Source organism: Sorex fumeus, unplaced genomic scaffold (genome assembly GCF_029834395.1).
Source record: "Sorex fumeus unplaced genomic scaffold, SorFum_2.1 ptg000039l, whole genome shotgun sequence".
In the NCBI taxonomy this organism is placed as follows: Eukaryota; Metazoa; Chordata; class Mammalia; order Eulipotyphla; family Soricidae; genus Sorex; species Sorex fumeus.
Genome location: NW_026606096.1, coordinates 25,917,632 through 25,937,630, shown reverse-complemented (window position 1 = coordinate 25,937,630; position 19,999 = coordinate 25,917,632). Strand labels below are relative to the sequence as shown.

At 38.9% G+C, this 19,999-nt stretch overlaps 1 protein-coding gene and 1 non-coding gene across 2 annotated transcripts in view; both read right to left on the bottom strand.

The window, feature by feature from the left end:
- The window catches only part of DCHS2 (dachsous cadherin-related 2), a 263,354-nt gene that overhangs the window by 72,591 nt on the left and 170,764 nt on the right, over positions 1–19,999 (bottom strand). Inside the window, exons 4-10 of the mRNA XM_056119027.1 lie at positions 19,741–19,977; positions 17,743–18,759; positions 14,985–15,172; positions 13,029–13,128; positions 10,657–10,814; positions 8,323–9,166; positions 4,900–5,139 (exon numbers count right to left, since the gene is read on the bottom strand). Of these exons, the coding sequence (XP_055975002.1) occupies positions 4,900–5,139; positions 8,323–9,166; positions 10,657–10,814; positions 13,029–13,128; positions 14,985–15,172; positions 17,743–18,759; positions 19,741–19,977 (2,784 nt within the window). The remainder of the gene's footprint in view (positions 1–4,899; positions 5,140–8,322; positions 9,167–10,656; positions 10,815–13,028; positions 13,129–14,984; positions 15,173–17,742; positions 18,760–19,740; positions 19,978–19,999) is intronic.
- Positions 11,514–11,645, bottom strand: LOC130028441 (U8 small nucleolar RNA). Its single transcript, XR_008793179.1, has one exon. It is a non-coding gene; the product is annotated as a U8 small nucleolar RNA (small nucleolar RNA).

Genomic DNA, 19,999 nt, shown 5'->3' with positions numbered 1-19,999 from the left:
TCTCTGGGAGCCCTAACATTAATCTCCCTGAAGACCAGACCCACAAAGCATAGCGGATACAACTGTTAACTTCTTGCCGCTTCATGGGAAAACCCATAACCTGAGTAACATCTTAATCTATTAGAAGCAGTCAAGTAAAATTTGACTTGGAAAAAGCTTTCAGTTTCACAAGAAAAGCAGAGTCTTTGTACTTATATTGCAATAGACTTGAATTGTGTATGAAAATCATCTCTAAGAATGGATATCTCTAAGATAGGAGCAATAGCACAACAGGTAGGGCATTTGCCTCGCACGTGGCCAACCTGGGTTCAATTCCCAGCACCACATATGGTTCCCTAAGCACTGCCAGGAGTGATTCCTGAGTGCAGAGCCAGGAGTAACCCCTGAACATCGCTGGGTGTGAGCCAAAAGGAAAAAAAAAAGAAGAATGGATACCTAAAAAAGGCAACCAGAAATCTGCAAAAGACCAAGAAAATCTCATTCAGGTGTTAGAAGGAGCACTGCAAACCAAGTTCTGGTAGCTCCAGAAAGCAAGGACACTGATGTGGCTGCCGGGAAGGCTCCATGACCTAAGAACAAAGACTTCAAGCATTGAAGCAGAAAATGGTCTGGCCAAATCCAAAATTCTTTTAAAGATTCTGAGATAATCAAAGTTTCTGGAATCGGGGCAAAAAAGTGAGATCAATCTGAGCCTAATGACTGGAGCGCATTCCTGGCATGTAGAAGGTCAAGGGTCTGATCCCCAGCACATCATGGCCTCCACCCAAAGAATGAAAAAAAAAAAAAAAAAACAACCAACAACTTCCTTACATATACTGGGTTGGGTTGAAATTAAAGTTGAAGGCAAATTTGTTGGTCAAAGAATGGCTAATTGCTCTTTTGCCACTGATTCAACAGTCAGTTGAATCAATGATTAACTATGAACAAAAGGTCACAAGAGGACAAATTGTTGGACAATTGACCTAAGAAAGAGACGAGTCCCTCTTTCTGTCAAGACTATCTTTCCATAAAATAATTGACTTTTAAAAAATGAGTAGCCAACCTCTAAATTATTTTTACAAGCTGACATACATTTGAGTACTTTAAGTATTTTTCATCTTTATTTTCTGGCATGGGCTGGAGCGATAGCACAGCGGTAGGGCGTTCGCCTTACAAGCGGCCAACATGGCCGACCCGAGTTCGATTCCTCCGCCCCTCTCGGAGAGACCGGCAAGCTACCGAGAGTATTCGATATGCCAGACACAGTAACAACAAAGTCTCCAATGGAGACGTTACTGGGCCCGCTCGAGCAAATCGACGATCAACGGGAGGGCCTTTACCTTACCTTTACGTTATTTTTTGGCATATGCTCAAGCAAATTTCCTTTAAAAGGTGTATGGAATGATACTCTATAGTTTCCTGTCACTGTCACTGTCCTCCTGTTGTTCATCGATTTGCTCAAGCGGGCCCAGTAACGTCTCCATTGTGGGACTTTTGTTGTTACTGTGTTTGGCATATTGAATACGTCATGGGTAGCTTACCAGGCTTTGCCGTGCAGGCAAGATACTCTCAGTAGCTTGCTGGGTTCTCCAAGAGGGCAGAAGAATCGATCCCAGCTTGGCCGGGCCAGCAATGCGCAAGGCAAATGCCCTACTGCTATGCTATCCCTTCAGCCTATGCAATAAAAATTCCCTTGTTAATGAAAGTACTAAATCATTAAGCATTCCAAGGAACACTTACTCGACTTCATTAATTCTGACATTTATTTTCGTATATTAACACTTCTTCATTTAGAAGCACCTTACAATGAGTGATCCAATGAAGTTGATGAAATGATGGTAAGCTCCTGTGTCCGCCTCCATCCATGTATGAAGTTCAGTTGCGCATCCCACAAGAGATTATTATCCAAAAACTCAGAAGTAGATATCATTCCAGAAAAACTCATATAAAGAGCACTTTTTGTTTTTTTTTTTTTTGGAGGGGGAGGGCACACCTAGAGGTGCTCAGGTTATTCCTGTGCTCAGGGGTCATTCCTCGCAGTGCTTGGGGGACCGTAAATAGTTGCAAGCATTCCCATCAGGTTCATTTGCATGTAGGGCAAGTGTCTTAACTGCTGTACCCACGAGAGATTATATTTTTTTGCAGAGTACAGAATGAGACTTCATTGTCTACGTTGGTTGACATTTTGGTGTGGTCAAACCCTACTGTCCTACTGCACTGTTTTGGATTCACCACTACCCATGTGTCAGCCGAAAGTGAATCTTTGGGCTGGAACTTCCTTTCCATCCAGGAACCTAGGAGAGAGGTGCCCTGGGGTAGATCTTTTTCTACTAACAATAGAGCTCTTGTTAGTGGTGCCAAATGCTGGAGCAGTTTTAATATAGAGTTAAAACCTGGTAGTCATTTTTTACCTTTTAATACCAAAAAGTAACCCCGAAATTCCTGTTAGAACTTGTGTGAGTCATACATCATAAACATTGAGTGCTCCAATTCCCATGGGTTTTGAATGCCAAACACCACTGTGGGCTCGCGTTTTTAAAACTTGCATTGTAGAACACAAGAAAACATATGTCAAGCTCTCTAGTATTAAGTAATGGTATAGCATTTTTAAAAACTACGTACTATAAAGTAAACCATTCATAAATTCCAATGTGATGCCAGCAAAGTTAAAACCCTGGTCTTGCCATTTAATGCTCTTGCATAATCACTTTTCATTTATATTTTTATTGTTGTAAACCGACAGGCAAAAAAAATGAAATGAATAAAAGGATTAGGGGAAATATGCTAAAAAACACAGGCATGCACACAAATTCATACTTAACTCATGCTTAATCAACATTGTCTCCAAAATAAGCAAGAGTACATGAGACTCACAAAGCCATTCAGATGTATTTCAAACATCTAACAAAGCACAAAGCCAAGAAAAACAAGAGGTTTGCATCTAAATTCTCAGTCTGACAACCCAAAACCTCCACAATAATGAACTTTCAATCCAAGGAACAGGTTGCAGACTATGGAAAACACATTCACGGTAATTGCTACATTTAAAAAAGAAGAAATAAATTCTAACCTCCCTCTTCAAACATGAAAGCAGCAAAAACCTTTTCAGTGGAATCATTATGAAACGTGAAATGACTAAAATTTCAGGCAGGTCAAGGGGAGGAAGCACTTCATATATGACAACACTAAATCACAGTACCTCCACCACCAGTTCAGCATATGTGTGCGTGCTGTGGAGTGGCTTTCGTGGTCCACACACTGTGTTGCTTATTTAACCAGAGAACACACAGAGAGAACACTATGGAGCTGTAATTGGTGTGCAACACAGAGCTGGAGTAGACTCTTCATGGTATCTCTCACCCTAAACACATCACAGCAGGAATCTACAAAATGAATGCCTCAAGGGCAGGTTGGGCTGAGCAAAATCCAGTCGTTTGTGTTGGAGCAATAACACAGTGGGTAGGGCATTTGCCTTACATGCTTCCAACTGGGCAGACCAGGGTTCGATTCCTCTGCCCCTCTCTGAGGGCCAGGCAAGCTAAGAGAGTATCCCACCCACATGACAATGACTGGCAAGCTCCCCATGGTGTATTTGATATGCCAAACACAGTAACAACAAGTCTCACAATGGAGACATTACTGGGCCCGCTTAAGCAAATCGATGAACAATGGGAGGACAGAGCTACAGTGCTAGGATAAGAAAAACTGTTTGATCACACTGCCCCACTCTGGTCAAAAGAAAGAAAGTTAGTTTTAGCTCTTGAAAAGATTGTGAATTATCATATACCAATCCATATAAAATGCATTTCATTAGAAGATGTTTTCCAAAAAAGAAGACCATCTAAATGATATTCTACTTACCTTTTTTTTAAAAATCAAGGAAATTATCCTTTTTTTACTTTCATGTATAATTTAGAAGAAAAAATATTATTGTTGATACTATTCTTTTATAGAAATATATATCAACAATACTTGAAAACAAACCATTATAATGATATTGTATTTCTACCTGGTACATACAAACATGAACTAAAAACATAAAAAGACTGTTTTATTATACTGTTTGTATCAGAGTGGAACATTTTGACACATGTTTAATGGCAAATGGCTGTTAAAAGTAAATGATTCACTGCTACTTGTATAATTATTTTGTTTAAAATAAAATCAGAATTTTTACTCCCTAAGCTTTAAATTACAAAAAGATTCACAGTGATATTGAAAAGCAATTCTAATAAACATAGAGATTCTTAGTCATGGTAACTTTAATTTTGTTATAAATAGTAATAATCATATTAGTAATGAGGGAGGTTAGCATTTGTTGATTACATATTGTAATAGATACTGGTCTCGTATCTTTGCATGTATTAACTCATTCATAATCAAAATAGAACAATAAATTAGACACTATTATTATTCCCACTTATCAGATAAGCAGACTGAGGAATAGAGAGGACCAGCAACTTGTTCAAAGTCACTCAGCTAAAATAAGAAGTAGCTCTAAGATTCAAACCCAGGCACTCTCTCCCATAATGTGATACAAGAAGAAAATAAAGAAAACTCTACCTTCTTGTATTCAACAGAATCTGTCACACTGAAAAAAAAATGTGGACCCCTCTAATTGTTATCAAGTCAAAGAATCATAAATCATGTTAATTAGTATGTATTACTCTATATTCTATAAACAAGACCAATAAAAAAGAATGCTATATAAAAAGAAACGTGTGTGTGTGTGTGTGTGTACACATACACACACACACACACACACACACACACACCCATGCATCTGTGTCTTCTAATTACGTGTTAGAAATTTGAGAGAGCTAGCAACATTTTCTGTTCTGAGTAATAACTAGCTCCAATTATGCCATTTTTCGCTTTTAGCGTGAATTACCTAATTTTCATCTAGATTTTTTTAATTACCTGAATCTCTGTCTGTAGCTTCAACCCTTGTGACAAACTCCCCTGGATTTCGGTTTTCATGAACTGACGCCTCATACCGATGCTTCTTAAATACGGGCGCCTCATCATTGACATCTAGGACGGTGATGGTCAGAGTCTGGGATGAAGAAAGGGTGGGAACGCCGTCATCCACCGCCAGAAGAGTCAGAATGTGTTGGGTTCTTACTTCATAATCCAAAGGATAAGCTACAGTTAGAAAGCCTGTTTTAAGGGTAGAAATGCAGGATGCAATAAATATTGTTTAGGGAAGCCATGTTTATTCTAACTATGCTTCACTTCCCTACCTGGATAAAAATTCAGAAGTCTTCTTGGTTAAAATAGATATCTTATTAAACGCACTAGGGGGGCTAGAGTGATAATGTAGAAAGTAAGGTACTTGTCTTGTAAGCGGCTGACCCTGGTTCAATCCTCGGCACCACAGAGGTGCCCAGAACCCTGCCACAAATTATTCCTGAGGGCAGAGTCAAGAGTAAGCCCTGAGCATTACTGGGTGTGCCCCTCCCCCCCAAAAATACATATATACCTAATATATATATGTATATATAATAGGGTTAAATAAAATTCAAATGTGTATCATCTTATCCATTATCTACTAAGAGAATTACTTCAAAATCATTTACCAACACAAGGGCCTTAATTTTACAAAGGTATTCCACATTCTAACAATAAAAATCTTCATGTCAAATGATATTTCATGTTTACAAGTGACCAGACTACAAAAAGATGAATATAGCTATGTCTTAAAAAAAACACTTAAAACACTTATGAGCACAGAACCCCTCACCAGGCTGTTTTATTCAGGGAAACCCGGATGCTTTTTATAGAAATATAAAAAGTATACACACACACACACACACACATGGCTTAACCTTTAATGCTATGTTACTAATCTCTTATAGAAGGGCTTAATGGCTGCTGGGTGAAATACAACACTTACCTCTAAGAAACCTTTTCTGGATTATTTTTAGCAGAATATTCATAACAAGCAATACAAAATCAATTATTTTGGTTCTGCTTTAGGGGCAGGGTTTGTGGTTCGGTATGGAAATATTCAAAATAAGGTGTTGAAAAAGTGTAATGGCGGTGGGATTGGTTTGAATATTAAATGTAATTAAATATTGTGAACAACTTTACAGGCTGGAGTGATAGCACAGTGGTAGGGCGTTAGCCTTGCATGCAGCCAACCTGGCCGAGCCGGGTTCAATTCCTCCGCCCCTCTCGGAGAGCCTGGCAAGCTACCGAGAGTATTCAATATGCCAAACACAGTAACAAGAAGTCTCACAATGGAGACGTTACTGGGCTCGCTAGAGCAAATTGATGAACAACGGGAGGTGAGTGACAGTGAACAACTTTATAAAAAGAAATTAGAATTGAAAACAACTTAGTTTTTTATTATTTATACTTATTCTCAGAAGACTTTTTTCTATTTGTTAATAGAACCATTAATAAAACCATTTGTTAATAGAACCATTTGTTAAACTTCACAAATAGAACCATACTGCTGTCTTTAAAGCAAATAATTTATACAAGCAAAGTGTATTAAGCTCTTCACACATATAGTTGTTACATGGTTCCAGCTACCACATGTTTTATGATTGCATTTTGCTTCTCTTAGCATATGTTCATACTATAAGAATTTTCCTTCCAACATGCAAAAGGTTTACTGATTTGAATTTTATAAAAGTTTTCAATAGTTTCTTGTCATTTTATACTAAAAAAGCCACTAAAATTTTACTGTCTTGTGTGAGAGAAAATAGGCCATCTTATATAGATACATTCAGCAATTATTATTTTATGTCTTCGAAAAAATATCTCAACTGAAACGTTCACTGCAGTTCTTCAAGATTCATGATACCTATATTACTGAGACATAATTCTAATTTTAGCCATGCTCTTTAACAATCTGAAATAGGCCTTCCTTAACCATCTTGGAAAACATTTTAAGCATTGTTGAAATAGGTCCTCTGAGAATCCAGCTACAACAGAAATCAGCAACTGGGTCTGGACTATCTCTCTGTCAGATGGGCTTTAGGTGGCGTTCACGCACACCTCAGAATGGAACCATATGTACAGGATTTAATAAATATTTTGATGAATTTTTCCAGTGGTATATAGCCAGACTATAATCATGACTTCCAAATCCTATGCATTTAGTCCATTCCAAATAACAGAATGGACTTACTAACAGTTGGGTCAAAGAGTATACAGCTGAGAGTTCTTTGTAAGGCTCATGCAGAAACAACTTTACTTTTTGGAGAATAAGATGATAGTTTATTTTTTTCAACATCTTCTGAAAATAAGACTGACGGAAGTTCATTTCCATCTTCACAAGAATGACATACTTTACATATCATATCTTCCATCAAACTATAGCAAAATTGTGGTGAATGCTAACCGGGAACATGGTGACAACAAGATACGTGAAGTGACATTTCTGCATGTGCTTAACAGTAAATTAGTATTTCTGCAAAAATCTGAGAGTTGGTGTGAGACATGGATTTCAGTTGTGCAAATCAATCTACTTTCAAATATCTGTATAACGGATCTTAAAGTTTCCACAACAGAGTCTTCAAATAATGCTGTTGACAGGATGATCTCACTTATTTGTAGTATATAGAATTACTGAACAAGAAAAAGTAATGTAGTAAGAGGGAGATGCCTAGATCATTCTTGACCCCAGAAAATAGAGAGAAGGACAGAGATGGAAGAAAATCAAGGGTGGAAGGGAAGAATATGAGAAAGAAAAGTAACAGAGAGTCAAGGGTCAAAGGCCTCAGTTACATCAGTGATGTGAGAGGGGGATATAGCCACATATCCAAAGCATGGACTCAACAACACTGACAACACGAGATCTAAAGTACAATCACCAAACTTTGAAAGGTGCCTGTCAAGGTGGCAGGTGGGGGGTGGGGGAACAGGTAACTGGGCCCTAGAGGGAGTATGAGAACTTTGGTGGAGGGAAGCTTATACTGGTGGTGGGATTGGTGTTGGAATATTATATGTTTAAGACTCATCTATCAACAACTTTGTAAATCATGGCTCTTTAAATAAAAACAAATAATGCTATTGATCAGTCATTCTCAACTTTGGTTCACTTTTGGAAGTGTCCCCTACTCTATGAGACCTTCTATGGTGGGGGTAGGGGAAGTTTGCACCTCTTTAGCCCATGAAATTTGAGCAAACTATAAAATGCAGTGACTAGGAGCTAACAGGTCAATTATGGTTGGCTCTCTCCATCTCCAAGATTCTTATAGTAAATCTTAAATAAGAAATTCTCTTTAAAGTATCTGCCTCTGGAGCACCATCATTTTTTGTGGAGGAAAAGGGAAAGAGTAAATCTCAGCAAATGGCCAGACCTTAATTGGCAATGGCAAAAAAAGGTACCTGATGATGCATCCAACATAAAGGTCATGTTTTCATTCCCAGAGACGATGCTGTAGGTTACTCTTCCATTTCTTCCTTCATCTGGATCTTGAGCAGTTACGTGGTGCACCAAAGAGCCCACTGGAGCATCCTCTTTGATGTGGGTGAGGGGGAAAGATGTGAAAGTGGGGCTGTGGTCATTTACATCCAAAATCACTACCTTTGCGAGCAGTGATTTCTGTCTCCGGTCTGTCACATTGACCGCCTGATCGGTCACTGTCACTGTCAGGACAACATTCGGAACTCGCTCTCTGTCAAGCGGGGATGCCGTGACTAAAGTGCCAAAGGAGGGATGGATGAGAAACAGATTCATCCCAGGGGGGTGGGATTCAATGGAGTACTGTATTCTGCTGTTCAGAAAGCTGCCGTCCCCATCTCTGGCATGGAAGACATGCACGAGGGTCCCTACGGGAACATTCTCTTCTACACTGATCACAACGAACTCCTCTTGGAAAGAAGGGGAGTGGTCATTCTGATCCTCCACGTCAATGCTAAGGAAGACAGTGCTAGTCAGGGGAGGGTTTTTGCTATGGTCTTTGGTAAGCACCCTGAAAAGATAATGCGATGCCGTTTCATAATCGAGTTCCTTGGAAAGGAACAAGTCTCCAGTCAAGTGGTCAACGTCAAAGTGTCCATCCTGGTCCTCGGCCTCGATGCTGACATGTATCTTTCTATTATGATGGTGATGAGGGTGATCAGGTGACTTTATCAAACTCATTATTTTTGCAGGTTTTAAGTTTTCTGGTATAACTAAATGTCTAATATTCTGGGAAATGAGAGCTCTCCCTCTGGACAGTGGGATCACCTGAAATCAGAATAAAAAGGAGTTTATAATTTGGTACAATTTTTAACAGATGAGTCAATATGCAGGGCATTATTTTGTGTGATATCCATCTGTTCATTAGTAAGAAATATTTTTTCATGTTATAGGATTCTGGCGTGCCTCTGGAATACTGAAAGCTATACAATATCTAGGTGATAAGAAACTATAGAATTTTCTGTTTCTCAGTTTGGTGAAATGTGTAAAATAACCATTAGTTTAGTAATGCCATGCTATATTGTTAAGCCAAACCTCAGTCTTATCACTGGGGTGAGAGAGTGGTATAGATAATTTCAAGTAACTAGAAACCCTGAAAACTAATCCATGCATAACAACATCTGTGATCATTTAAGTAATCATGTGTAGGGGCTGGCGCACTTGCCTTACATGTAGCCGACCCAGTTCCTATCCCCAGTATCCCATATGGTCCCTTGAGCACTCTGAGGAGTGACACCTGAGCACAGAGCCAGGAGTAACCCCTGAGTATGGCTGGGTATGACCCAACTCTTCACTCCCCCCCCCAATTAGTCATGTGTCATTGTTTACTTAAAACAAGAGTCTTGAGGCTTGGTTTCTTCTCCTAGTTCACATAAAGTTCATATATTCTTAATCTGTATACTTAAACATGTATTATTACATATACGTTCTTAAATACCTGCATATGAATATATTTTTTTCTTATTTGTCAATCATTGTGAGGTACAGTTACATACTTACAAACTATCGTGCTTGCGTTTCAGTGTATATGTGTATATCTCTATAACATATTGATATTAATATAATTTTTACATATGCACAAACAAAGCACTATAGCTTTACATACTTAAATTGATTTTTGATTGGTTGATGTTATTTTTATTAGTATGGATGTTTCCCATAACATGTTTCCTCATTGCAATGAAAGTAAGTTCTCAAAATATATAACTTGAATTCTCTAGGTTTCAAACTAATTACTAAAAATATGATTTAATAAAGTTTCTCCTACAAATGTAGCAAAGCTTGCAATTAAGAAAAGAGGAAAAGAAAAGGCACTTCTGGTTCATCATATATAAAGCTATGCAGAATGTCCATATAATGATGAATGTAAAATATCTCATCGGGAACTGAAAAGGTCAAAATGAGCAATGATATGTTCCTAGTAATTTCTTAGTGATAATTTAAAGGCATATATATACATATATTTATATATATGGGTGCACTGTTCAGTCATATTTCCCTCCCTGCCACTGTTCCCCCTGGCCACTGGAAATCTACCTTCTTCAAGCAAACAAAAAGAAATAGACCCTCAATTGCACCCAAAATTACTAAACCCCCACCCTTGCTTTTGGACCCTTCCAGTACCACCCACCCACGTGGCAGGGCAGGGGTTCAACATGAGACCGTCCACTTTATGTGTCTTCACTCTACACTGGTATAAAAATCAAAGGAAACTCTTAGGACACCTTCTGCATTGCATAGTGATGGTGGAATATTACCTGAATAGTAATAACCGCTTGTCCTTGCAGAGGAGGCAGCCCCTGGTCGTGGGCAAGTACAGTGATCCTGTAGGAAGGTCTATCATCGAATGAAAGGACAGTGGCTGTTCTTATTTCGCCACTATTGGCATCAATCCTGAAGTGATCAGAGCTATTTCCTATACACATGCAGAAAATTAAGAAATCCATATTAACTTATAATGTAGAAAATAGAATTGACTTAACTATATCTTATTTGCCTTGAGCTATGTGAAAATATTATTCTGGAACCTAATGGACCAGGAACCCAACAGAGACAGACATAGACACGAAAATATCTTAGAAACAGAGGACAATATGACCCTGGGGAAGGGGTATCCCAAATATGGACAGGATGGAGATCCGTATCTCTGAAACATCAGCCAGAGCATCTCTGGGTTACTGAAAGTTCAAAAGTGGGAGCATTTTATGTCTTTTCATTTTGTCCTCTTTTGTTTTTATTCATATTTATCATTGTTTACACAGAGGTCTTTAACATAGTTCACTGGAATAGTCTTTCTTACATTTCTAGTAAAGATAATTCTAATTTGGGAAGATTTGTAAGCATACCATCTGAAGGGTTCTCTTGAAGGAAAACAGGATGATAGTACAAACATAAATGCTCACTGGCTTCCAGCTATACCCCAGTGCAGTGAAGGTTCTTGAGTGAACCTCCAGTCTATATGCCCTGTTCACTTCGTGGTTCTCTTGGTTAAAGTGAAGGCAGACTTGGAAACCTATCTAAATACTTAAGCGCAGATGATTTTTCTATGTTCACAGAGTACAAAGAAATTTCATCTTTCTTTCTTTTCTTCCCCCACTCCCTCTTTTTAGCAAGAACCAGATAGGAGCAATTAGGGTATTATGAGCCCTATCCAGGAAGAGACATTAATCTCGAGTCATGCTAACTCCAATTATGTGCTATCTGCCCCCTAAATATAGGAACATGGAAGGATTATCCTATCTAAGGACCAAAATTTACATCTTTTGTGAGTCTATGGTTTACCTAAAAAACTTGTGAGACTTCTGTGTAAACAATTAAATTTCTGCATTTAAATTAACTGTGGGCTGGAGCGATAGCACAGCGGGTAGGGTTTGCAAGTGGCCGGCAAGGCCGACCTGAGTTTGATTCCTCTGCCCCTCTCAGAGAGTCCGGCAAGCTACCAAGAGTATCTTGCCCGTATGGTAAAGCCTGGCAAGCTCCCCGTGACGTATTCGATATGCCAAACACAGTAACAAGTCTCACAATGTTACTGGGCCCACTCAGCCAAATCGATGAACAACGGGAGGACAGAGACAGTAACAGTGAAATTATCTATAGGACAACATTGTCTCTTGTTTTCCTGTGTTAGTATTAAACATGACAAGGTAGTATGTGGCTTTTAAAACAGTATAAAGCACAATTCCAACTAAATAAAGTTAGTCATCAGATCAAAGGCATACGTATTCTAAAAGAAAAAGCACAAAAATCAACCTGTCTCAGTCAAATTCTTATGTAACTACATATGCTTACCTGTGTTATTTTCCAAGCATAATTTACTGTGACTAAGAATATTAAGTGCTTGGGACAGGAGAAATAGTATAGGGGTTCTGGTATTGTCAGAAATAACAACTAAGCACAGAGCCAGGAAAAAGTTCCAAGTACCACCAGGGAGAGCCAAACACTACTCCCCTTAAAATTCAGCTCACATAGAGATTTAAGGATGCTTGATGCTTATAATTTTTGTACATAATTCCACTTTCAAACTATCTTCCACTTTCTTTTGATAAAAGTTGATTTGTACTCAGACTATTAGAAGTTATTCACTTGTAGGTGGATACTTTGAATTTATTTTAATTAATTATTTATTTTTGATTTGGGGGCCACACCTGGTGATTCTCAGAGGTTATTCCTGGCTCTACACTCAGGAATCACTCTTGGAGATCCTAGGGGATCATATGGGATGCTGGGATCAAACCCAGATCAGTTGTGTGCAAGGCAAGTGTCTGCTGTGTTATCACTCTGCCCTCAGTTATTTTGAATTTAAAACACAGAAAAACTGGGGCCCTCTGAAGAGTTGGCACAATAGAGGGTTAAATCTTGGTACCACATGGACTCTCAGTACTTTTAGGAGACATCACCAAGCACTGAGCCAGAAATATCCTCTGAACAATTCTGGGTGTACCCTAACAAACGAACAACAACCCCCAAAAGATTTCACTTTTTAAATTAAACTTTTACATTCCATTTATAAAAGTAAAGATGATTCTAGACAGTAACAAACGCATTTTGCATGTAATTTGCTGCCATTTTCCCCAGAGGACATAGTTGATAAGACATAGAGAAAATCCTTTATGAATGGTGATTTTTTTACCTGAAGATAGTGAATATGTAACTTCTGCATTATTTCCTTCATCAAGATCCTTTGCGAACACAGTTGTAACCAACATGTTTACCGGCTGACCTTCCAAAACCTGTCAGTAAAACAAAAGGCCAGCTTATAAATGGGTCAGTTAAACTTTACAAAAAATCAGCAATGAACTTTATAATCCTTTCACAATAATCCTCTATGAAGGATTATTAATGATAAATAATACATTCCTGCTAGATATTTTAAATATAATTCAATATCTACTATATAGTATCTACCCAGGCATTAATTTGTGAAAAGAATAAACACATTTTAAATCACTCTTCAGCAAATTAAGCTTTTTGAACCAATTTTATTTTATAAAGTAAGTAAGTAAGTAAAGGCCCTCCCGTTGATCATCGATTTGCTCGAGCGGGCCCAGTAACGTCTCCATTGGAGACTTTGTTGTTACTGTGTCTGGCATATCGAATACTCTCGGTAGCTTGCCGGGCTCTCCGATAGCAAAATTAAATTAGCAGGCCAATCATAGTTTTTTTTTTTTACCATATTTTAAGAATTGTAGCATCTTTTCACTTATTGTGCTCTTGGGAAATTTTTAAAAATGTTAGCATTTTGTTCCAAAATACACTCAATGTAAAGTTCCAAAATACACTCAATGTAAATATAAACCTTGGCATTACAAAGCATCCCTTGGGGCTGGAGGGACTGTACAGTGGGTAGACCTATGTTTGATAGTCAGCATCCCAGACAGTCCCCTGAGCCCTGCCAGGAGTGATTCCTGAGCACAAGGCCAAGAGTAAGCTCTGAGCACTGCCAGGGGTGGCCCTCGAACCAAAATAAATATATAAAATTTAAGAAAAAAATTTAAGACACTTCATACAGGAAACATATGTCATTAGTTAACTTTTCAGGAATACTAAAATTTACATGTGAAATTGAACTTCACATTTAGAGCTTTATTATCCATTTAAGCCACAAAATACTTTAATGGCATAATAGCGATTGCATCATAATATTTCGCTTTAGTAGCATTTTCTTGAGCTGCGGCTTTGGAAGATGAACTTAAAATTATTAACTTCCTTTATGTTTTGAGTTGTTCCAAATGCTTATCACAGCACAACCGAAATGTCCAATACTTTTAGGGTAATAGCTTAAATATTTTCCTTCACATAAATCACTCATATTTTCAAGTATGAGTGCCTTCAAGACATATTTATTGATTCATTGTGTACATGAACTCATATGCTAATTCATTGTGATCTTATAAAACATACAAAGGAATGGAAGTTTAAAAGATGAGATAATACAAACGTGAGAGTTGCTGCGTGTGTTCAAAATGATCATCTCTCACCATTTTATCTTGTTTTTTTTTTTTTTGGTTTGGGGGCCATGCCCACAGGGGCTCAAAGCTTATCTGGCCTCTGTGTTCAGAGATCACTGCTGGCAGGGCACCAACCATCACATAGGGTGTGAGGGATCAAACCCAGGTCGGTGGTATGCAAAGCAAGCACCCTACTCGTTTTACTACCTCTCCAGCTCAATATTTCACCATCTTTAGAGGAATCTATGTCCACTTTAGAACTTCAGAAAGTTCCTTTCTTTTTCACGAAGCCTCTTAGCGATGCCTATCAACTGCTTCTGAGGATTTCTGCACTCAGGGAGGAAACAAAACTTGGAGAGAGGGGGAAAAAACACCATTTTTGAGCATTACTGATGATGCCTTTCTATATTTGTGAACAACGGGCATAAATACATATCGTCAAACAATGGACTTTTTAAAATCTATAATATCGCATGCACCCATTTTATTTGATTCTGTACTGTCGTGGAGTTTGGTTGGAGCTAGGCAGTTTCAGCTAGGACAGATTTGATAAATTCACCCTTTCTACCACAAGATGGTGCTCAAAACAAATGACTAGGAAGACTGGGCTGCTGGCTAGGCTGCTCCCCGCCTCGGACCTTGATGTGCAGTTGCTGTCCAGGGAGGCACTGTGGGAAGGAGGGTGTGTTGTCATTGATGTCCATCACAGTGATGTAAACCGTCATGGTGGCATTTCGCGGTGGGGCGCCGTGATCGGTCACTAGGACGGTCACCTGGTGATGCTCCTGACGTTCGCGATCCAGGCCGACCCAACCGACCAGTTCACCTGAAGAGTACAGAGCAGGAACAAAGAGACTGACTTGAACCCAGGCACTCGGTCACAACTAAAACAATTTGCAGAATAGAAAAAAAAATGCACACGGCTTTATTTATATTCTTGTAGTTTGGCTCCAGTGCTCAGTGATTTTTTTTCCCCAAAGATCCACCTGAATGCCTCTTTAAATTTGTCCTTTCTTAAGTTGCAGTAACCTACCGTGAACCATGAGAACTCTGAAAAAAGTGACTTCATAATCATTTGTCAAACAAATGATGAAATACTCTATGGGGAGCTTTGTAAGAATGCATATTTTAAATGATGGCATTTCCCTGTTAATGCTGCCATTTAGAATAAATGCTCTGAGGCCGGTTCCAGTGTTTCCACAATAGACACATAAATACCTCTCTGAGCCTAGTTTCTGAGTTATTGGAAACAAAAGCAATCATAAACATGACAGTGTTTTGTAAATTATCGATTATCATACATATGGTTGTTATCATTACTTTGCAATAATGACATAATACCTCTCCCCACCAAAATGCATTCTTAGGTAATGATTTGTCTCTTATGCATAGAGCTATTTATTATTCTATAATATGCATGCAGGATGCACGGTGACTTTACAAATATCTCTTATTGTTTTATAAGCTTTATTTTATGTGTCATAGGCAAGTTGCCTTTATGTTTTAGCCATTGAGATTCTGACATTAAATTGTAGATGCCTCTACTTATCGCCAAGAACCCTGGAGGCCAGCAACTCTGTCTCCTGAAGCTGATGTCCATCTAGCATTGATTTCCTAATTATTTATGAAAAGATGTGTGAGAAAGCAAACAGGAAACAAACAGGAAACTACAGGAATACACTTCCAGATACATTAAAAATAGTTCACCCTCTATCCAAATGAAAAGAGTATGCAACACCAAACTAAAAACTGAGATCAAAAATAAAACCAGGAAGTTCATGTATGAGTATGTTTAAAGGCAGTGTTTACTGTCTACTCACTATAAAAATTAATTTTAGTGTTCATGATAAGTGTCATATTTAACAAGTCACACACTCAACTGGATTTTTTAATGGTAGTACATTAATCACTTTATCGTAATTTTTTTTTACACAACTGGATTTTTGTGGGTGAGGGGCGTTTGTTTTTTATTTTTGTTTGAGCCACACTCAACAGTGCCTAGGGCTCACTCTTTTCTCTGTGTTCAGGATCACTCCTGGTAGTGCTCAGAGGACCGTATGCTGTGCTAGGGATGGAACCAGGACTGGTTGAATGAAAGGCAAGGGCCCTACACCCTTTGCCCTCACAACAACTACATTTTTGAATTTTCAAACTTTAATTCTCTGTAAATCCTAGCTTTTGAATGTAAAAGCATTTGTAACTAACTCTGACAAACTGATTGTTTGGAGGTCAGTGGTGATAAAGATTGTGAGGCTCGGCCTGACAATGAGTGTGGGTAATGGTGATACAAAATCCCAGTAGAGTAGGAGGTCCCATCATTCCCAAGACTGCTCAGAGTCTTGCAGGTAGTCAACGAGGTTTCTATCTCCAACACCACATGTGGACCCCCAAGCACCACAGAAGTGATTCTCGTGTTCCGAAACAGGAGTAAGTCCTGAGCACAGCTAGGTGTGGTCCAACACCCACCCCCAATGTATTAGAGGGCAAAGGTAATGTCCAATATACCAGAATTGTTTCTTATAAATATATACACTATAAAATTTAAGTATAATAGCATCTTTATTTTAATTTCATAATTAAATCTTCACAGAAACCTCACTGTAAATATATTCACTTACAGTCTGTTTTCCTTATCAAGATGAGATGAGGAAATATGTCAATAAGTCATTTTGAGATCTTAAAGAACTGTCTTCTAGTTTTATACCAATGGTTAATATTTAATAAAGTATTAGCTAAATACTTTCCAGAACACCTACAAATTAAAAAGAACAGTTGGTTTAAAAAAGTGTTTCACTTCAGGGTTGGAGTGATGTTGCACAGGTTAAAGCACTTGCCTTACATGCAGGAGACTTTGGTTTGAGTTCTGGAACCCCATCTGGTCACCCCCAGGTGTGGGTCAAACAATTTTTTATGGGGCCGCAGCAACAGAATAGCAGGTAGGATGTTTGCCTTGCAAACAGCCTACTTGGGTTCAATCCTTGGCATCCCATATGCTCCCCTGACCAGTGACAGGAGTAATTCCTGAGTGTAGAGCCAGGAGTAACTTCTAAGCATCACCGGGAATGATCCAAAAAGAAAAAAAAATTTTTTTTTACTTTATAGAAAGATCATTTTCATTCCATTTTAGCTGTATCTGTAATTCAGAGTAAGAATCACATATTAGGAGTATGTGAATTTGAGGCAAGAGAAGTGACAAGAGAATCATGGGGGAAATTCTATTCAATTTTTCACTTAATTTTCAAGACACAATACTATATAACCACATATGGTATTCACTACAAAGTGGAATTTTAAGTATATGTTTGTACTGATGTTAGAGCTATGATATAGAGTTTTGTCAATTCAAAGGAATGGACAAAAATTTCAAAGGAATACACAGATGCTACGAAATGCTACCTGTAATGGGATTCATCTTGAAGAACTTTCCACCGGACAAAAGAAAATATGACAGTTGTCCATTCTTTCCTGAGTCTCTGTCCATTGCTGAAACTTTGCCTATTACCCCGTGGGGAAGGGGGCTCTCCTTGACTTTCAAAAACAACGAGTCATGCATGAAGACAGGGGAATTGTCATTCTCATCCAGCACATGAACAGTGACAGAAGTGCTCACATTTTGCAATAGTCTGCTCTCTGGGACCCAGGCAAACACTTGGAAACAATACGTTTGTGCTGACTCATAGTCAAGCTGTCGTCGCAAAGAAATCCACCCAGTATAAGGGTCGATGCCAAATGCTGCCGACTCCTTACTGTATTCCAGTGAGTACCGAACAGTCCAGGCTGTGTGCTGTGGGCCAAGAGGATGTGCCTGGACTCGTAGTATTCGGGTCATCAGTGCGAGAGACTCACTCAATTCCGTTTGATAAACCAAACTTTCAAAAGCTAGGGGAGAACTTGGTTCTTGTTCTTCAATCAGCACCGTCAGCATGAAGAGGGACGCCTGAGGAGGAACCCCAAAGTCCTGGGCCATAAGCGTCAGGGTATGCCTCTGAGGCCCTCCAGCTCCCAGACTCCCATTGAGGTAGACCATGCCCAAGCTGGAGTCTATGGAAAAGATCATGGAATGCTGGCTTGCAATCAAGTAACGGACAAAGCCATTGGGCCCGCTGTCCTTGTCGATCGCACGCACATGGTACAAGGCCGTGCCAGGCCGTGTGGTCTGCGCGATCCTAAGCTCATCCGAGACTTTGGGAAACACAGGCGGGTTGTCATTGACGTCAATGATGGTTATGTTGACCTCTGTGCTGCTGCAGATCGGGGAGCTGCCGAGTTGGGCCTGCACCGTGAGCATCACCACAGGCTGTGTCTCGTGATCCAGAGGCTTCTGGGTCCGAATGATACCCAACCAAGGGTGAATGGAGAACTTCCTGTCCAGATCACCAGAGGAAATTCTATACAAAATTGGCTCCGAGGAATCTAAACAAAAGAAAACAGAAAGCAACAACAGCATTGTTGTTGAATATACACTCAAAAACAGAAAACACTCAAATACAGCACATCTGTAGGGAATGCGGAGGGAAGCTTTCTCAAACCTGATGCAATGAATGCATTAATGACAATGGCACTGTCTAAGAGATAAGGAACAGACCAGATTTCCAGTGAAATAAGAGATTGTTCTTTCTTCTTGTAAGCATAAGATAAAAGGGAAAGATGTTCAGAAAATAATTTGCATGACTGATTTGGATGTTTTAAGCTGCCAAGTTACATTTATAGTAATATTTCTCTATAATAATTACCTGTAAATGGCAAATACTCACCACAAAGGATGCAGGGAGGCAAAGAGAAAGACACTGGAGGGAGGGTAAAGACTTTCGATTAGCAATTCATTGTGAAGAATTTATTCTGCAGAGAACTATCTATACATCCTATTAGGATGCTGTTTAAAGACAATTTGGACAATCAAATGGGGAAGCATTCAAGTGGCAGAGAGGAAATGCTGAAATGAATATATTTTATATCAAAGCTGAAATGCTATGTAACCCTTTTTTTTTTTAAAAGACAAATGAGGTGTAGCTTCTTGGAAAGTTATCACAAATACACAAGTTGGGGTATAAAGGTAGTTTCAGCAACAAAGAGGGTGGGATGTCCTTTTGTAAAAATGAAAGGTTTAAAGAGTGTTTGGCGAGTTGTTTATAGCATATGTTATCATTCTACATTAAACTTATTCTGAATTGGTTTAAACTTTCTTTTAAAAGTGTCTATTACTTTTGTGATTAGGAAAAAATGTTGTAGGATGGAAATAATGATGAAAAGACAAAGAGCAAGCCACCAGTGGTATGCTCCTTCTTCATTCCTCCTGCAGGAAGGAATGAAATGATTTATTCAAGATGATACGGCCTAGGGAAGTCCAGGAAACGTTCCAATAACGGGCTTGACTACACTGTCAGAAGTACTTACTCAAGGATTCTTTTGCTTTCACTGTTCCAACAGGACTGTCTTCAGGCACATCTTCATAAACTGAGAATGTATACTTTGGTCTTTCAAAGTCTGCCGGGGCCAGAGTTGTCTGAAGAATTTGTACAGTGATTTGGGCATTGACAACAGATGTGAGACCGCCACCATCTCGAGCACTGACCGTCAACCAAAGTGTAGTAGACTCCAGATGAGAAAGAGATGATGCTAAATAAATAATTCCTGAATAGAGCAAAGGATTTTT